General features: G+C 38.7%; 1 protein-coding gene across 1 annotated transcript in view; it reads left to right on the forward strand.

The window, feature by feature from the left end:
• The window catches only part of tgfbr2l (transforming growth factor beta receptor-like), a 100,141-nt gene that overhangs the window by 70,298 nt on the left and 9,087 nt on the right, over window positions 1–20,756 (forward strand). Inside the window, exons 5-6 of the mRNA XM_048534701.2 lie at window positions 11,285–11,426; window positions 20,239–20,366. Coding sequence (XP_048390658.1) covers window positions 11,285–11,426; window positions 20,239–20,366 — 270 coding nt within the window. The remainder of the gene's footprint in view (window positions 1–11,284; window positions 11,427–20,238; window positions 20,367–20,756) is intronic.

Raw genomic sequence — 20,756 nt, forward strand, 5'->3', positions numbered from 1 at the left:
TTACCTTCCTACGCTCCAGGGAAAAAAGTCCCAGACTATTCAACTTCTTCATACAACTCAAACTCTCCAGTCTTGGTAACATTCTTGAAAAACTTTTATTTACCCTTCGGTTTAATAACATCCATCCTATAGCAGGAAGTTACAGACCAGACCAAATTCCCTCAAAATATATTGCAAAGATAGTCTAGACCCCTCAACTTTTTGTTATTTTTAAAGACCTGCATAAGAAATTGTGTTCCAGATGCAATTCAATTGGTCAAACTACCAGGCTTGAAGCAAAACACTTTTTCTTCTTACACTATAGTTACAATACAGACAAAATAAGAATTTAAAAAATTACCTTAACTAACTATCAAAATACTTAACAAGTTAATATATATATTAACTGCAACTGATTAGCTGTTTCAAGATAGTAACATCTATAAACACACCAATGGCAGAGGCAAAGTCAGTAAAATAGATTGCCTCACATGCAATGATTCTCCAGCCCAGGAGGAAAGAATATCAAGAGAAAATTCTAAGAGACAGCAAGAAGTCAAGCATTTTGCTGTAACAGGGAAAGGTGTATAGCGGCTTCCAAACCCTAACAGCTACTGAAAGTTAAATGAAAATCTTGGTTCTGTGGAAGCTCAATTCCACTCATTCATGCTGCTTCTATTGTTCCAACTTTGAAAGAATCCCTACAAATCCTCGCAAGCTGTTTACCTGATTGGATTGAAGCAGATAGCTCTACAACTCTGTCTCAACCTCTATTCATATATTAAAAAACACTTAAACCCATAATGTCATCACGTGTCCCATCTTAAAAAAAATCCATCAATATACAAAGATGACTTTGTTATTAAAAGCCTTTAGTTTTATGATATTAATACATGACAATATCTATGTTACATTGACTCTAAGCATGCAAACATGCACTACTACAGACCATTCCAGTACATTTTTCTCATCACCAAAAGCCTTCTCCTTCCTTCATCAAAGCTGAGACAACACGTCAGCATTTATGTTCTCTTGTCCTGCCACATGTATAGTTTTCAAATTGAATTCCTGCAATAATAATCTCCACGTAAATAGCCTGGTATTTTTATCTTTAAGTTTTTCCAACAAACTTTAAGGAGTTCTGATATTGTCTCAGACACATTACTAGCAACATAAATGTTGAAATTTTGCAACATCAACACCAACATCAAATTCTCCATCTCAGTTGCAGAATATTTCTGATGATGAATATCCAGATTTTTGGAAAAATACCCCATAAGTCTTTCTATTTTATCATCGTTGTCTTGCACGAGTGCAGCACCAACACCCACATCACTCACATCAATAGCCACTTTGACTGGTTTCGTGTAATTAGGTACGGCTAACAGTGGGACAGTGATTAATACAGCTTTTAGATTATCAAATACCTACTGACACTTTTCTGTCCACTGACATTTTTTGCACTTCTTCAACAGGTCAGTCAGTGGAGCAATGATACTGCTAAAATTTGGTAGGGATTCCTAATTAAAACCACGCAGTCCCAGGAATCTTAGTACTTCCCTTTTCATCGATAGAATGGGAAACTACCCAATAAACTTTGTTTTTATATCCCATGGGGCCATTTATCCCTTTCCAATAATATGGCCAAGAAATTTAACGAGGGCTTTTGCAAATTCACTCTTAGCCAGGTTTATCACCAAGCCTGCATCTCGAAGTCAATCGAATATGTGCTCCAAATGTTCCTTCCATGTGTGACTAAAAATCTCCAGATTGTCCATGTACACCCCACAATTGGTAATCTCAGAAAGACATTATTGGTTAGTTATTGAAATGTTGCTGATGCATTCTTCATACCATACAGCATGACTTTAAACTGGTATAGACCATTTGGTGTCATGAAAGCCAAACATTCCATCACACTTTCGAAGAAAGCTAACTGACAGTATCCTCTAAGTAAGTCCAACTTTGAAATACAAGTTGCTTGCCCCACCTTCTCAATACAGTCTTACATACATAGAATAGGATATGAATCAAATTTTGTATCTGCATTGACTTTGCAATAGTCTACACATAACCATTGGGTGTGATCTGATTTTGGCACTGTGATTATGGGTGAGCTTCATTCACTGCAGTTCACTTTTATTATGTGAACTCTGAGCATGCTTTCAATCTCTTTTTGAACTTGTGCCAACTTCAGAGGGCTAAGATTATAAGGATGTTGCTTGATTGGATCAGCATTTCCTATATCTACATCATGTGTAATTAGACTAGTGCTTCCAGCATATTGCCATGTATCTCTCATATTACTCTTTCAGGTCATTTCAATGTTTTTTTTGTGGGTAACTGAATAATTTATCTCAATTTTTGAGAACTTCTTTATTGTCTGGTTTAATTTGAGGAATGCCCGATTTAGGATCATCTGAACTTGGTTCTTCAACAATTAGTTATTTTCCTTTTGCTTATTGAGCATATTCATATGATACACTCTGTGAGATTTCTTTCCATGTGGCATTCTAATTAAATAATTCACCCGATCAATTTTCTTTTGATTTGATAATGCCCACTATACCTTGACTTTGAAGGCTCACCTACTACTGGTAGTAACACAAATACTTTATCGAGCAAAATTGCGAATTTTTGATTACCTGTATGCTTCCTGTTTCATCTCATGCTGTGCTACTTTTAAATGCTGTCTAGCTAACTCACCTGCTCCAGTTAATCTCTCCCTAAAATTTGGCACACAGTCCAAATGTACAGTCTCTGAACTCTGACTAATCAATTTCTCCTTAGTTAATTTCAGTGGTCCTCTCACTGCATATACAAAAGCTAATTCAAATGGATTGATTTTAGTTGATTCATGAATTGCATCCCTAATTACTTAATTGCAGTTCTCTGGATAATCTTGACTATAAGTCCTCAACATAGTCTTTAAAGTATGATGCCTCTGTTCTAATACTCCCCGTGATTCTGGACAGTACACAATGGATTTGAATTGTTTTATTCCTAGGATATCCATCACTTCCTCGAAAAATTTTTAACCAAAATTTGCCCCTTGATCAAATTGTATTTCTGTGGGTAGTCCATATCTAGTAGAAACATTGAGTAACTCTTCTACAGTCTTTTTAACCAGGATATTGTGCAATGAAAAGGCTTCTGGAAAACTAGTAGACACATCCATTGTTGATTCCCGTTGCTTATTTTAGGCACACATCCCAGATTCTTGTAAAAGCTTCCTCAAATGCATGAATGGGTATTGACGGTGTTAGTTTTATCACTTCCTGAAGTTTTCCTGACATGTATGACATGTCCTTCAAAAGTCAATCACATCCTTTCGCAGTCTCGGCCAAAAAAAATGTTTTTGCGTTTTGGTTAGAGTTTTGATTATTCCCAAATGACCTCCTACTAGTAATTCACATGCTACTTACAACGCTTCCTTTATATAACCCACTGTGAATACAACTTGATGAACTTCTGCCCATTTTTCATCTGCCTGAATATGTGATGGTCTCCACTTCCTACTCAAAGACTTTGTTTTTAAGATGTTAACATTCTAGTATACACTCAGATTCTTCTTCATGTATGTTTTTAGATTTAGTTTTTCATCTTTTTGTTGTAATTCAGCTGGCTTCTCTGAACTAAAGCTATCCACTTTATCCTCCACCTGTTCTTGTTTCTCTCTCAGCCATTTGATCAAATTTCTGATCATTGAATTTCAACTTCCTTCTCTTTACTCCTTGATATCGCCTCCTGTTTCAACCTGTGGCTTTGTGACCTTGTTACCACATAGTCAGGGAAAATTCCAGCATATACTTAATATAGCACCTAAGTTGTCCGATTTTCCACTGGCTTTTTGACCACAATAGACATCTCTCCCACCTGATTCAGCTATATCATTGCCAAGTATAAACAGTATTTCTGGAAATGAGAATTTCCCTATTACTCTTATCAGTATCTCACCACTTCTCACCAGACTCTCCAACCTCACTTTATATAATGGAACACTGTCCTCTCACCATGAATTCAACATTTACCATCTTTTCTGCCAATACTCCTTCTGAGTTACACATTTCCTCACCTTGCACCACCAAAGATTCACTTGTTTCTGTTTCTCTTAGAATCTTAATTTCTTACCTGCTCTTCCTGGCATACTTCTAAAAGAGAATACTCATACAAGTAAATTCTTTAAAGAGATCATGCATTTTCTTCTCAACCAGCTTCTGATCAGGTTGTACATTCTTTTGAAGCTTTTCAGCTTCCGCTGCTTTCCTTTACCACTTCAACAAAACTCACTGGTTTGTCCTGTTTTCCCAAATCCATTTTCCCAGTGCTGGTTCTAAACCACCAACACTGCAACTCCATGTGGCCTACATTATTACAGTGAAAAACACCTGAGCATGTTTTACTTCCCTGTCCCTCTCATGGGTTTCCTTTTCACTCTGTGATAAACTATCTTCACTATGTTCAATGAGACCTCCTTTTCCATAACGACCTAAGGATTTCTCTTGTCGCCAATTTCTCTCCCTCACAGATTGAAATTGATGTCAGAAGCCAAATTTTGAGTTATGAACCAATTCATAACCATTTGCCATTTCTGTTACCAATCTAGTGGTCTTAACTCTCTGCTCTTCCATGTGAGTTCTCACCTCTTCAGGAAGTGAATTTTTGAACTCCTCCAAAATAATCATCTCTCTAAGAGTGTCAGATGTCTGATCAATTTGCAGTGCTTTTATCCACCCATCAAAGTTACTTTGTTTGATCCTTTCAAACTATGTACGTCTGACCAGGGACCGTCCTTAGATTCCTAAACCATTGTCTATGGGCTTCTGGCACTAGTTCATTTGCACTTAAGATGTCTTTTTTCACCTCATGATACATCCCAGATACCTCTTCTCATTAATGATGTAAATACCTCACTATCTCTACCTACCAACTTTGTTTGGATCAAGAATACCCACCTGGTCACTGGCCATTTCATTTGTTAACTTCTTTCTCAAATGAAATGGAAAAGGCTTCTATGTCCTTCTAGTTGGACTTAGGCAATGTTTGGACATATTTAAACAGATCCCTACCAGGCCTTTCGTTCTCTATCATTGTCGTCATCACTACTCTTACCTTTCACTCTATGTTTTAAGTTATCTGTGAGTTTTCAGTTCCAATCTCTGAAGTTAAAAAAATTTCTCTTTCTCCCTTTCTTCTTCTAGGACCTTCCTCTCTGTTTCTTTTTCCTTTGCTAGAGCTATTCTCTCTTTCTGCTTTCAATCATAATTAAAACGGTTTCATTTCCTTTTCATGTTCAAGCTGCTCCATTTGCAATTGAATTTTAGCCATCTCCAGAGATTCTGATCGCATTTTTGAAAATTGTATATATCAAGCTATTGCTGCAATTATCTCCCTTTCTCGCACGGACAAAGCCCGCCCCAAGTCCAACTTGTCTGACAATTCTAAAATATTTGCCCTGCTCATTTTTTGCAAAATTCCCAAAGTGACTTCTTCCACCCCCCAGGAAACTCTTAGTTACTGGAAGAGCCATTGCTACATTAGGCACAACTGAATGTAACACCTGAAAAGAGCACAAACATTCACCATTCACTGTCTTTGAGTCCAATAATCCTAAACTCAAACTGGAATTAGAGATTTTGATCCTGATAAGAGTTCCAATGTGTTATCAGACCAAACACCCCCAAAATATAATAAGAAGATAGCCTAGTACCCAAGTTTTTCTTATTTTTAAAGTTAATTGTAAAGTGTTGTGTTCCAGATGCAATTCAATTCGTCAAACTACCCGGCTTGAAGCAAAACACATTTTATTCTTACATTATAGTTAAAATACAGATAAAGTAAGAATAAAAAAGAACGAGCTTAACTGTAACTCTGTTTAAATACTTAACAAATTAATATATCTGTTAACTATCACTGATTAGCTGTTCCAAGATAGTAACATCCCATAAACACACCCTTGGCAGAGGTAAAGTCAATAAAATAGATTACCTCCATGCAATGTTTTTCCAATCCAGGAGGAAAGAATATCAAGAGAAAATCCTGAGAGAGAGAGAGAGAGACAGAGACAGAGAGAGGGAGAGAGAACTCAAGCATTTTGCTGTAGCAGGGAGAGATGTATAGCAACATTCAAACCCCAACAGGTACTGAAAGTTAAACAAAAATCCTGGTTCTGTGAGAGCTTGACCACACTCCTTCAGGCTGCTTCTATTGTTAAAACTTTAAAACAAAACTCCAAGGCTTCTCAAGCTGTTTACTTTGTTGGCTTGGAACAGGCTAGACCACACTTCTGTCTGAACTTCTCTTCATAACAAACCAGGACAAAATATAGTGTTATCACCAGGGCAACCAGAATTCTTCCCAGTACTCCAAATGTGGCCTGACCAATGTCTTGTACGGCTGTAACATGACATCCCAACTCCCGCAAGGGTCGGTGTTGGGTCCACTGCTGTTTGTCATTTTTATAAATGACCTGGATGAGGGCGTAGAAGGATGGGTCAGTAAATTTGCAGACGACACCAAGGTCTGTGGAGTTGTGGATAGTGTCGAAGGAAGCTATAGGTTGTAGAGAGACATAGATAAGCTGCAGAGCTGGGCTGAGAGGTGGCAAATAGAGTTTAATGCAGACAAGTGTGAGGTGATGCACTTTGGTAGGAGTAACTGGAATGCAAAATACTGGGTTAATGGTAAGATTCTTGGTAGTGTAGATGAGCAGAGAGATCTCGGTGTCCATGTACACAGATCCTTGAAAGTTGCCACCCAGGTTGACAGGGCTGTTAAGAAAGCATACAGTGTTTTAGCTTTTATTAATAGGGGGATCGAGTTCCAGAACCAAGAGGTTATGCTGCAGCTGTACAAAACTCTTGTGCAGCCGCACTTGGAGTATTGCGTACAGTTCTGGTCACCGCAATATACGAAGGATATGGAAGCTTTGGAAAGGATGCAGAGGAGATTTACTAGGATGTTGCCTGGTATGGAGGGAAAGTCTTATGAGGAAAGGCTGAGGGACTTGAGGCTATTTTCATTAGAGAGAAGAAGGTTGAGAGGTGACTTAATTGAGACATATAAAATAATCAGAGGGTTAGATTGGGTGGATAGGGAGAGCCTTTTTCCTAGGATGGGGACGGTGAGCACGAGGGGGCATAGCTTTAACTTGAGGGGTGAAAGATATAGGACAGATGTCAGAGGTAGTTTCTTTACTCAGAGAGTAGTAAGGGAATGGAACGCTTTGCCTGCAGTGGTAGTAGATTCGCCAACTTTAAGTGCATTTAAGTCATCATTGGACAAGCATATGGACGTACATGGAATAGTGTAGGTTAGATGGGCTTGAGATCGGTATGACAGGTCAGCACAACATCAAGGGCTGAAGGGCCTGTACTGTGCTGTATTGTTCTATGTTCTATGTTCTAACTCCTGTACTTAATGCTCTGACTGATTAAGGCAAATGTGCCAAACAGCTTCTTTGCCACCCTGTTTACCTTTCAAGGAATTACGTACCTGCACCCCTAAGTTTCTCTGTTTGACAATACTCTCCAGGGCCCTACCATTGCCTGTGTAATTTCTGCTTTGGTTTTCTTAAAAAAATGCAACACCTCCTATTTATCTAAATTAAACTTCATCTGCCATTCCTCACCCCACTGACTCACTTGATCAAGATTCTGTTGTACTCTTAGAAACCTTCTTCAATGTCTGCTATTCCACTAATTTTGGTGTCATCAAAAATGAAGAAAAACAGTTTTTGCAATATTATTTCTGATCATGATGCCTAAGTTGATCAACTGTAGGTTGAATTGTGTGCTTAACTGATTTAATTTTCAATATAAAATTGTTAACTAGATGAATAGAAAGTGGAATAAAGGAAATAAGAGGGTGGGTAAATATCAGCAGAATTAGAACATAGAACATTACAGCACAGTACAGGCCCTTCGGCCCTCGATGTTGTGCCGACCTGTCATACCGATCTGAAGCCCATTTAGCCTACACTATTCCACGTACGTCCATATGCTCATCCAATGACGACTTAAATGTACCTAAAGTTGGCGAATCTACTACTATTGCAGGCAAAGCGTTCCATTCCCTTACTATTCTCTGAGTAAAGAAACTACCTCTGACATCTGTCCTATATCTTTCACCCCTCAATTTAAAGCTATGCCCCCTCGTGCTCGCCGTCACCATCCTAGGAAAAAGGCTCTCCCTATCCACCCTATCTAACCCTCTGATTATTTTATATGTTTCAATTAAGCCACCTCTCAACCTCCTTCTTTCTAACGAATTACTTATTCACAAGGTGGATAAAAACATACATGGACTGGTCAGGACAAGTGGCCTTTTTCCTGTGAAATTTCTCTGTATTTGTTGCAAGCAGACAGCTCCCAATTTTTTTAAAGCTAGAGTAGGCCAAAAAGATTGGGAGGAGACAAACCATGAGGGATAAAAATCCAAGAATGAGAATTTTAAAATTGAGGTGTCAGATGACTGAATACAAATTTAATTTTATTTTTAAAGAACAGTATTATTTTGTTATTACCTGTCATTTTTTCTAATCTTTTTCGTAATTTTTCTCTCTGTCTCACCTATTAAAATGTCTCAGCATTTCCACTCTTCCCTTCAAAATGGGTAATTTCACACTTCCATTTACCTTCTTGGCCAATCAATTACTGTCTATAGTATCTTGATATCACTTTAAGTCCTCTCCATGGTAGAGTGGTTAGCAGATAATGTCCCATCGAATACAGGGAGGACTAGTGATTTGGATACTGGCTCATGTTGCAGCTGTACGAGACATTGGTAAGCCACTTTTGGAATTTACATGCAATTCTGGTCTCGCTGCTACAGAAAAGATGCTGTGAAACTTGAAAGGATTCATAAAATATTTGCAAGGATGTTGCCAAAGTTGGAGTGTTTGAGGTGTAGGGAGAGGCTGAATGGACTGGGGCTATTTTCCCTGCGCCGTCAGAAAATGAGGGATGACCTTATAGAGGCATATAAAATCATGAAGGGCATAGATTGGGTAAATAGACAAGGTCTTCTCCCGGGGTGGGCATAAGGGGTAGAGGGTAGTGCATGTATGGAATGAGTTGCCAGAGGAAGTGTGGAGGCTGTTATAAATGACAACATTTAAAAGGCATCTGTATGGGTATATGAATACAAAGCGTTCAGAGGGATATGGGCCAAATGCTGGCAAATGGGATTAGATTTATTTAGGATGTCTGGTCAGCATGGATGAACTGTTTCTATGCTGTACATCTCTATGACTCTATGATTCCAAATTGGATACATTATATTTGATCAACTCATCCAAGTGTTATGATCCCAGCTAATGTGAATACTGAACATCTCAGGCCCAAAAGTGAAATCTGACTCGATAGTCCCTAACCCATAGAGGTCAGCTATTGAATACATTCACAAGAATCTGTAAGTGTAGTGACTCATGCTGTCACATAAGTGACTCCATTGTTAATAGCTGGGGTCCATGGTAGTGACCTGGGAAGTGCAGGCGAGGTGGGTTAGCCATGGTAAATGCAGGGTTATGGGGATAGGATAGGGGGCTGGATTTGGGTTTGGCTGGGATACTCTTGAGGGCTAGTACAGACCCGATTGGCTGAACAGCTGTTTCTGCATTGTAGGGATTTTATGATTCTCTGATGGGCAGGTTTTCTTATGAGAATAGGTGGAACAGACTCAGATTGTTTTCACTGGAGTTTAGAAGATTAAAGATTGACTTGATTGAAGTGTATTAGATCCTGAATGGCCTTGACAAGGAGGATTAAAATTGTTCACATAGAATGGATGCAATGTTGTCTGTTGATGAGTCCAGAAATAGGGGTCATTGTTTTAAAGTTATAAGTGTCCTTTAAGGACAGAGAAAGGGAAACTATTTTTTTTTTCCGAGGATTATGCACCTTTGGAATTCTCTGCCTCGGAAGGTAATGGAGGTAGGGTCATTAAAAGTTTTAAATGTATGTTAAGTAATTTTTTTTATTAGCTGAGGCAATCCAAGGTTGCCAGGAGTAGATGCTCTCGAAAAATTATGAATCTACTTCATCAAGTTTTATTTGATAACGCTTCTGCTAAGCAACTAGCATCATTTAATTGTGTTAAAGGAACAATGCGAAATCACATCAGTTCTTGTTGTTCAATGATTCTATGATTCTATGATTCCATAATTCTATGTTGTTGTTTACAGTTATTCCCTTCCCTTTCCAAAATCTTTTGCACCCACTTCATTATATATTTTACTTTGATGCATGGCATGTAATATCTATGTGTACATTGCAATTTATGATGTAATGTGCCAAAAGCCATTTGCTGATAGTTCAGAAGTATTTCTGTGTTCAGGTAGCCATTAGTTTAGACTTCAGTACATGTTACATAATATGCTACAGCTCAGAATCAGGTCATCCAACAAAACATCAGGCAAGCCTTTTTTAATTCCAGATCTTATTGAATTTGAACATCGCCATCTGTGCTGATGGATTTCAAACCCATGCCTCCAGAGCATTAACTGGGGTCTCTGGAGACACCCAAAGATCCAGAGATCTAGTTAATTTTATGATGGCATCATTGGCTAGGCCAGCATTTATTGCTCATCCCTAATTGCCCAGGGGGCAACTAAGCATCAACCACATTGTTGTCGGTCTGGAGTCACACATTAGCTAGATCAGATAAGGATGGAAGTTTCCCAGTTCCCATCTGTGAACCAGATGGGTTTTTCACAAAAATTAACAATGGTTTCACGATCACATCATTAAACACTAAAGTCAAGATTTTCTTTTACTGAATTCAAATTCATTACCTACCGGGGTAGGATTTGAATCCAGATCCCCAGAACAGTAACAGTCCAGCAATAATACCAGTAGGCCCTCACTTCCTCTAAATTCCCAGTTAAGTGAATTTACCACTTCAATTTAAGTTTCCTCTTAAACACTCGAATTTTAAAATAACACAGGATGCATATAAAGTAAAGATAAGATTAATCTACACAAACAGTTCTTCATCTGAAAAATGTTAATACTGTTACGCAACTGCAATCTTGCTGAAATTATCATGTGATCAGTTAGGAACTACAATAAGGCAACATGATGTGATGTTGAGTGACCTAAGATGAGACCATATATATATTTGACCAGAAATAAATGTTTATCTTTGAGTTCTATTTCAAAAGCATTTTGTTTCTGAAGACTGCATGTTTGATTTTGGAGGATATAGCACTTTTGTTGCTTATTCTTACTACATTCAATGTTCACAAATGAATAAATATAACTTGCCACTACATAAACAAACAGAAATTTGTTGTCTTGTTGGGCAGGTTGGCACTGCCAGGTATATGGCACCTGAAGTTCTTGAATCTCGTGTTAACCTGGAAGATCTTGAGTCATTTAAACAGATGGATATATACTCAATGGCTTTGGTTTTATGGGAGATGGCTTCTCGATGTGAGGTAATTGGAGGTAAGGTCAACATTAGGCCATTAAATATATAGTTTTTAAATAATATAGAGAAAGTTCTGTTGCATTCTAAACTAGTAAAAATGTATAATTCTTAGAAAAAAATTCTGAAATACAGAATATTATCATGAATGTTTATTCTACTGGCTTTTTACTGTAAATTTTCCAGATACAACAATCATACTGCCCCCTGTATTTCTCATAATTTCATGTGTAAAGGATCCCAATATTGTTACAGCAATATCTTTTTACATATCTATCCATTGTTATCCTTTCTGCATCAAGCCTGAACTTGCAATTACCTCACTTGTGACTTTTTATTTGGTTAACATCTACAAATCAACTCTATTATAAATTACACAAAAGCAGCATAAATCCTGTCATAATGGAGACCAAACAAGATATTTTAAGTTGCTTCTAGAAGAATGCAACAAGAAAGTAAGAGCCAGACAGCTAGTTTTGTCTTCTTAGATGTTCCCACGCAACTGTAGGCAGCTGCTTTTCCAGTGCAGACGTACTCCCAGGAGAAGCTAGTTCTGTTTCTAATCGTCCCAAAATGTTAAAATAAACCAAAGTCAAATATGCCACTTTATTTCCCTTTCCTTGATTTGAAACAGGACTTTATTGAATACCTACTGAGATCAAAGGGTAGTGACTAAACCTCTCTAGATCACAAGGACTGGAATTGGTCTTAGTCATAGCACAACATGGGTGATAACCAATCAGTATTTGGTCCTACGCCTTGATTTCTTTTTCCAACTTTGACTTCCTTGCTTACCCAGTCAATTTCCATTTTAGTATGGGGTGATTGTAAATACCCAGGAGGTGGATTGATAATTTGGAACCTTCTTAAGCAATTGGCAAGGCAGAGGCCTGTAAATAAGAGATTAGCATTTCTTTCTTTCCATTCTCCCCTTTTTTTTTTACCATTTTTCGTCTTTTTTATTTCTTTACACCATCTTAGCCAGTATACCTTATTCAAATGTAAGATTTTCCATTGCCTCATCAAGATAATATTTTATACCATATAATATGTGTCCTATTGTGGACCATTTAAGATTCTGCCAATTCTGAGATCAAAGTTTTATTTTATTTTCCAAAAATTGATGGAAATTAAAATCAGGTGGGACATATAATGGGTGGTTAGCCTGCTACCACAAATTTCCACCTCATATAAGTAAAAATACTACTCCATTGTTTCCAAACTCTTCTGATAAACACTGCAATTCTCATTCCAGGAAAAAGAGAAAGTTGGACCCTGAACAACAAGCAATTTTGATTGATTAGATTTCTGATTAAATATTCCTATCCTAATGTAGACAAATTTAAGACAGTTTTCATTTTTTTTTCTTTAGTAGGAATTGCTGATATAATTAATTTTAAGTATTGTTAATATAGGCCAATCTTGCAACATGTGATTATTTCTTTTATTCTATATCCAGAAATGCTATCACACATAACTGAACGGTTTTTCCCATCACCAAAACACAGTGACTTTTTATTAACTGCTAGTTAATGCCTTCTTTTTATACCCAGAAGTGTTATCACACATAGCTGAGTGACCTTCCCACCACCAAAATCACTGTGACATTTTTTTTCTCAACTACTATCCACTAGTAGTAAAAATACCTGTGTAGCCAGTTCAGTATTTACAAGGAAAATCCATTACAGACAATGCAAAGCATCAAAAGTGATGGGGGAGGGATTTAGGGAGAGGGAAGGGACAAAATCAACAGTTGAACAGGGAAATAAGGCACTGTATCCCCTGTGGTGGCCACTATTCTCTAAAGGCATCAAGAGCATTGATGGACACCACATGCTCCTTCTCCAGTGATATCCAAACACTAACTAGTCCCTTTCTTCATATCTACCCAGAAGTGTTACCACACACAACTGAGCAACCTTCCCAGCACCAAAACCACCAAGACCTTTTTTTTGGATTTATTTATTTGTCACATGTACTAAGTATAGGAATACATGAGTTCAGTGAAAAGTGCAGAATAAAAGATTCAACAGAGCCAAAGAAAAGGAAAAGTCTAGACCTTGGAGTCCCAAGTTCCATCTCACAATGGTGCAGATACTACTGCAATCACTAGGCTACCACCAGTGCTGATCTTACTGCCTTTCTTTAATTCAACATATGTTTTATCCCCCTCATCAACTTGCTAATAGATGCTATTACATTCCTCTGAAGCAGGTTGGATTTGAACCCAGACCTTCTAGTCTAGATGTGCAAACACGACTACTGCACCAGAGGGTGTCTTTTACAGCGCCTGGTAATCCCAGGCAGTCTCCCATCCTACTACCAATTAGGCCTGAGTCTGCTTAGCTTCCAAGGTCAGGCACTTTCAGACTAGTATGGCCATATTGCTCTGCCAATGTATTGGATCCAGCTGGGCCCCACTGACATGTCAAGTTATTTATACATAAACTACAAATGAATGCAAAGCATTGTAGCTCTTTAGTGACATCTCTAGGCAATATAATGCCAGAACAGCCTGTAATGTAAAGCTAATAAAATGTGAGGCTGGATGAACACAGCAGGCCAAGCAGCATCTCAGGAGCACAAAAGCTGACGTTTCGGGCCTAGACCCTTCATCAGAAAGCTGTTCTTCTGGTGCAAAATACAATGCAAAACATATGCACAATCATTACCACTATGATTTCTCATTGTAATAAACTGAATTTCACTTTTTCATACTTAAATATAAATTTAGCTCGGGCTTTTAAAAAGTATAATGTGCAATTTAGTGTTTTGACTCTGATGTCTAATTTATATTGATGGGAATAGCCTACGATAGGAAACCGATTTAAAATTCTACACCATTTACAATTACCACGCTCAAGGATCATCATTAGATCTTTTTTGCTTACAAAGTACTTTATTTTGTATATTGCCTAGGTATTCGTGAATAGAAGCATACTAAAAAATTGAGGATACATGAAGTGTAAGTGCAGAAAAAGTCTATTAGTCCATTGTGTCTGGTCTGCCATTTAATGAGATTGTGACTGATCTAATAACTTGCCTATCTTATTCCCATAACATTACTGATTTAAAAACATCTTCTCAACCTTGAATATACTTAATGACCCAGCCTCAATGGCCCTCTAGTGTAAAGAATTTCACAGATTCACCATCTTCAGAGAAGAAATTCCTCCTTTTCTCTGTTTTAATTGTGTGACCTCTTACCCTGAGATTAAGCCTTCTGGTTCTAGATTCTCCCATATGGGGAAACAATCTTTCCACATCAACCCTCTGAAGTCCCCTAAGAATCTTCTAATTAAGGTCGCCTTTCATTTCTTCTATATTCCAACAAGCACAGACCCAATCCACTCGGGAACAAAAACAAAGTTGCTGGAAAAGCTCAGCAGGCCTGGCAGCATCCATGAAGGAACAAACAGTTAACGCTTCGGGTCTCGTGACCCTTCCTCAACTTTTCCTCATAAGGCAACCCTTCCATAACACGCATCAGCCAGGTGAATTTTCTTTGGACAGCCTCCAATGTGACCATATCTTTCCTTACATTAGGGCCCAACACTGTTCACAGTATTTCAGCTACAGTCTGATGCCTTTTATAATTTTAGTAAACATCCCTACTTTTATACCCCATTCCCTTTGAAATAAAGGCCAATATTCCATTTGCCTTCCATATTACTATTTCCTGATGAACTTGGATTCTAGATTTTTGAGATTCATGGATGAGGACTCCCAAATCCCTTTGCTCCAAAGTTTCTCCAGTCTTTCTCCATTTATATAATACTCCGTGCCTGTATTCTTCCTGCTAATGTGCACAACCTCACATTTCCCCACATTATTCTCCATCTACCAAATTTTGTCAGATCATATAAGCTGTCTATGCCCCTTTGCAAACTGATTGTGTCATCCTTATTGATTGCCTTCTCGCCTATTTTGTGTCACCTGCTAATTTGGCTGTAGCACTTTCACTTTCCTCATTTAAGGCATTACCAAATAGTAAATAATTGTGGCCCTGTGCTGATCCCTGTGACACCACTAGTTACAAGTTTCTATCCAGGAAATATCTGGAAGGGCTTATCCTTGTCTTCTATTAGATGGCTAATCCTTTATCCATGCTAACAAAATTACTCCCAACATCGTGGACTCTTACCTGTTAAGCATTATAATGTGCAATACCTTATCAAATGGCATCACATTTTATCAGAGATAATAGGAACTGCAGATGCTGAAGAATCCAAGATAACAAAGTGTAGAGCTGGATGAACACAGCAGGCCAAGCAACATCTTAGGAGCACTAAGATGCTGCTTGGCCTGCTCTGTTCATCCAGCTCTACACTTTGTTATCTCACATTTTACCGTATGTTTTAGAAAGGGGATGGATTCACAGATGCTTGGGCATCTGCCAAAGTGACTCTTATTTATGATAAATAATCATAACTGGTGGATTTTAAAGGCTGTGGTGTCATTGCCCTACTTAATAGGTTCTCAATAAAGTTATGGCAAAAGATAATTTCAAAATGTTACAAACATTGACAACACATCCAGCCAGATTTCGAAGAGCAATCAATGCCATTTTAGAATGCGAACCAAAATCCTTCATCTGCAATCTTATTAGTGTTCAGAATCAACAATGAACTCATTTTCCACTAAACGGTTTTATCTTCCTAGCAGATTCAATAACAGCAGGCATGATCTGTTCCTTATTTTCCACATTTCTAAAAGAGCTAACATCTACTTATCTTTTAAACTTCCAGATGACCATCCTACCAAGTTCACATTTTTACAAATAACAAGCAATTTAAAATTAATCAAAATGCAGAAAACAAATAAAAAAGCCTTGTATTTCAGAATGATTATATTGCAATTTAATTTGTACAAACTTGTAGAGCAATTAAATTGTGAAGTCTTCCCTTAGCTCATTCACATTCAGCCCTCAAAATGAAGGGTCTGTTGCACAATGCACCACATGGTAAAATAAAAAGAAATCAGCTCTGCCAACCCTGCCAAGTCCTCCTTATTAACACCTGGCGGTTAGCACCAAGTCAGCAGAGCTGTCTCACAGACTTGTCAAGCAACAGCCTGACATAGTCATACTCACAGAATCATACCTGACAGACAAAGTCCCGGACACAACCATCTCTAGATATGTGCTGTTCCACCGGCAGGAAGACACAGCAAAGATGACAGCATAGCAATTGGCCCTGGGGTTCCTCAAAGTTGTCTGTGGACCCCATGAAATCTTATGGGTTCAGGTTAAACACATGCAAGGAAATCTCCTGCTAATTACTGTGTATCGTCCTTCCTGGGCAATATCTTGAAGTATATAAATTGCTAAAGGGGATTATTAAGGTGGACATTGAACAGATGTTCCTTCTTTTGGGACAGTCTAGAACAAGAGGCCATTGACATACAGTAAGAGGTGGTGGGTTCAAATCTGAGATGAGGAGAAACTACTTCTGTCAGAGGATTGCGAATCTGTGGAACTCACTGTCCCAGTGTGAAGTGAAGACAGAATCAATCAACAGATTCAAGAAAGAAATAGATATGTTTCTGATGAAAAGTGGGGTAAAGGGCTTCGGAGAGGAGGCAGACAAGTAGAGTTGAGACCAAGATAAGCCATGATCACATTAAATGCTCAGTGAGCTGGAATAGCTGAATTGCCTCCTCCCACTCTTAATTCCTATGTTCTTCAGCTGATGAACCAGTATTCCTCCATGATGTACAACACTTAGAGATAGCGACAAGAGCAGTTGGGTGCAAAATGTACTCTGACTGGTGGGTTCCAACTTCCACCTCCAAGAGTGGCTCAGCAACAGCACTACTGACTGAGCTGGTTGTATCCTAAAGGACATAGCTGCTGGACTGAATCAGCAGCAGTGAGGGAACCAACAAATGGGAGAAACATACATGACTTCTTCCTTTCCAATTTGCTAACTACAGATGCACCTGTCCGAGACAGTATATGTAAGAATGACCACTGCACACTCCTTGTGGAGCCAAAGTCTCCCCTTCACATTGAGAATAACTCCTATCATGTTATGTGGCACTATTACCGTGCTAAATTGGACAGACTTCGTACGGACCTAGAAACTCAAGAATGTGCATCTATAAGGCAATGTGGGCCACCAACAGCAGCAGAATTGTCCTCCAGCACAATCTTCAACCTTGTGTCCTGGAATATCTCTCACTAAACCATTACCATCAAGTCAATGGATCAACCCTGTTTTAATGGAGCGTGTAGAAGGACATGCCGGGAGCAGCACCAGGCATACCTAAGAATGAAGTATATACCTGGTGAAGCTACCAAACAGGATTACTTGCATGTCAAACAGCATAAAGAGACAAAACTAGGCAATCCCACAGCCAACAGATCATATTTATGCTCTGCAGTCCTGCCATATCCAGTTGTGAATGGTGGTGGACAATTAAACAACACACTGGAAGAGGAGGCTCCACAAATATCCCCATTGTCAATGATCGAAGAGCCCAGCACACCAGTGCAAAAGATAAGGCTGAAGCATTTGAGACAATATTCAGCCAGAAGTGCTGTGATAGATGATCCATCTCAGCCTTCTTCAGTGGTTCCCAGCATCTTCAACCAATTCAATCCATTCCACATGATATCTAGAAGCAGTTGGAGACACTGGATACTGCAAAGTCTATGGGCCCTGACAACATTCCAGCAATAGTACTGAAAGCTTGTGTTCCAGAACTTGTCACTTCTCTAGCCAAGCTCTTCCAGCACATTTACAACATTGGCATCTACCCTACAACTATCCAGGTATATCCTATACATAAAAAACAGGACAAATCCAACCTGGCTAATTACAGCCCCATTAGTCTACTCTTGATCGTCAGTAGAGTGATAGAAGGTGTCATCAACAGTTGCTCAGAAATAACCTGCTCAGTGACACCCAGTTGGGTTCTGCCAGGGCCACTCAGCTCCTGACCTCATTACAGACTTGGTTCAAACATGGTTGAAAGAGTTGAATTCCAGAGGTGAAGTGAGAGTGACAGCCATTGACATCAAGGCTGTATTCAACTTAGTGTGACATCAAGGAGCTCTAGTAAAACTGGAATCAATGGGTATTGAGGGTAAACTGTCTACTGGTGGGAGTCGTATCTGGCAGAGAAAAATGATTACAGTTGTTGGAATCTCGGTTCCATGACATTCCTACAGGAGTTACTCGGGGTACTCCGGGCCCAACCATCTTCAGCTGCATCACCAATGACCTTCATAAAGTCAGAAGTGAGGATGTTTGTCAATGATTGCACAATGTTCAGCACCATTCATGACTTTTCAAGTACTGAACCAGTCTATGTTGAAATGCAACAAGATCTGGATAATACCCAGGCTTGACCTGACAAGAAGCAGGTAACATTTATGCCACACAAATGCCAGGCTATGACCATCACCAACAAGAGACAATCTAACCACTTCCCCTTGACATTCAATGGCATCACCATCACTGAATACTTCACTATCAATTTACTGTGGGCTTATCTTTGACCAGAAACATAACTGGATTCATTATATAAACACAGCAGGTCAGAGGCTTGGAATATTGTGGTAACTCACCTCCTGACACCCCAAAGCCTGTCAACCATCTACAAGGCACAAGCCAGGAGTATGGTGGAATACTCCCCACTTGCCTAGAAAATTGTAGCTTCAACAACACCTAAAAAGCTTGACCCTATTCAAGGCAAAGCAGCGCATATGATAGGCACTGCGTCCCCATAAGCATCCATTCCCTCCACCACCAACGTTCAGTAGCAGCAGTGTGTACTATCCACAAGATGCACTGCAGAAATTCACCAAAGATCCTCAGATAGCACCTTTCACAACCACGTCCATCTCAATGGACAAGGACAACATCACCACCTTCAAATTCCACTCTAAACCACTCACCATCCTGACTTAGAAATATGTTGTTGCATCTTCACTGTCACGAAGTTCAAATCTGGAATCCCCTCCCTAAGAGCTTTGTGGGTCATTCTCCACAAAATCAATGCTTTTGCTAAAACATAGCAACAGCGCAAGGACTACATCAGATCAAGAAGGAAGCTCACCACCACCTTCTCAGGGCAACTAGTGATGGGCTGTAAATGTTGACCAGCCAGCAATGTCCATGCTCCACAGACAAATAAAAAAATAACACTCCAGCCCAGACAACATCGTGGTAAATCTCTGTACCCTCTCTAATGCAATCAAAATGCTTCTATAATGTGGTGGTTAAAGAAGGTAGTCAGAAGGGAAATTGAGCAAGGGGATAAAGAATTTGCTGAGGAGAGTGAAAATGTCATCATTTTTTATTTTTAGAAAATGAATTGGAAGGGTCATTGGCTATTGCCATTTTCAAGAATAAACTAGGAATGAAGTCATTGGTTCTAAAGCAAGTAAACTCTCCTGTCATCCACTCTGTTGCCCCATTGATGGACGTGAAGATTACCATCATAGTGTCCACCAAGTAGTTAAACTTACCCAGCTGTTTAAGCTTAATATTTCAACCACTGATGACTAATATAGCACTCCTAATGATAACATAATGTCTTGCAAAGTTTTACAATAAACATGATTTGCGAAAACATAGCAACATCCAACATGTCTGAACATTGAAATGTTAGGATTAAAATTATATATAATTTCCTCCCTAAGGGCATTGTGGGTCTATATACAGCACATGGACTGCAAGCAGTTCAAGAAAGCAGCTCATCACCACCTTCACAAGGGCAAATAGAGACAGGCAATAAATGCTGGCCCAACATATGACACTCAAGTCCCACTGGTGAATTTTAAAAAATGCATTCATACATAATATGTCTTTAATTTTCTTACAGAGGTGAAAAGTTATGAATCGCCTTTTGGATCAAAGGTTCGTGATCATGCATGTGTTGAAAGCATGAGGGACATTGTATTAAGGGACAGAGGTCGTCCTGAAATTCCTAGCAACTGGCTGTTACACAAAGTAAGTTAAGTATGTAATAACTGCAGAACAAATATGACTGACAGCACAATTTTTCTTTGTAGCAAAGGACAATATTGAACATACCTTCTAGAGTCAATGTGCTTGTTGTTACATAGACAATTTTAGTATTAAACTCTTAGGTGTCCTTCTCATTGAGAAAATATGATCATTACAGACACCACAACAAATTTGTTAACATCATTCTCCACAAAATCAATGCTTGTCATGTATTACTGCTAAGTTTTTAAAGTCAAGGATCTGCTAAATATTAAAATCCCTACTGATGGCCATTTACTAAAGAGCCTAATAATACTTAGTTTAAGAGCACTTTCTGGTGGTGATAAACTAAAGACCACTCTTTGGATCTCAGATAATAGGAACTGCAGATGC

Source organism: Stegostoma tigrinum, chromosome 7 (assembly GCF_030684315.1).
Source record: "Stegostoma tigrinum isolate sSteTig4 chromosome 7, sSteTig4.hap1, whole genome shotgun sequence".
NCBI lineage: Eukaryota > Metazoa > Chordata > Chondrichthyes > Orectolobiformes > Stegostomatidae > Stegostoma > Stegostoma tigrinum.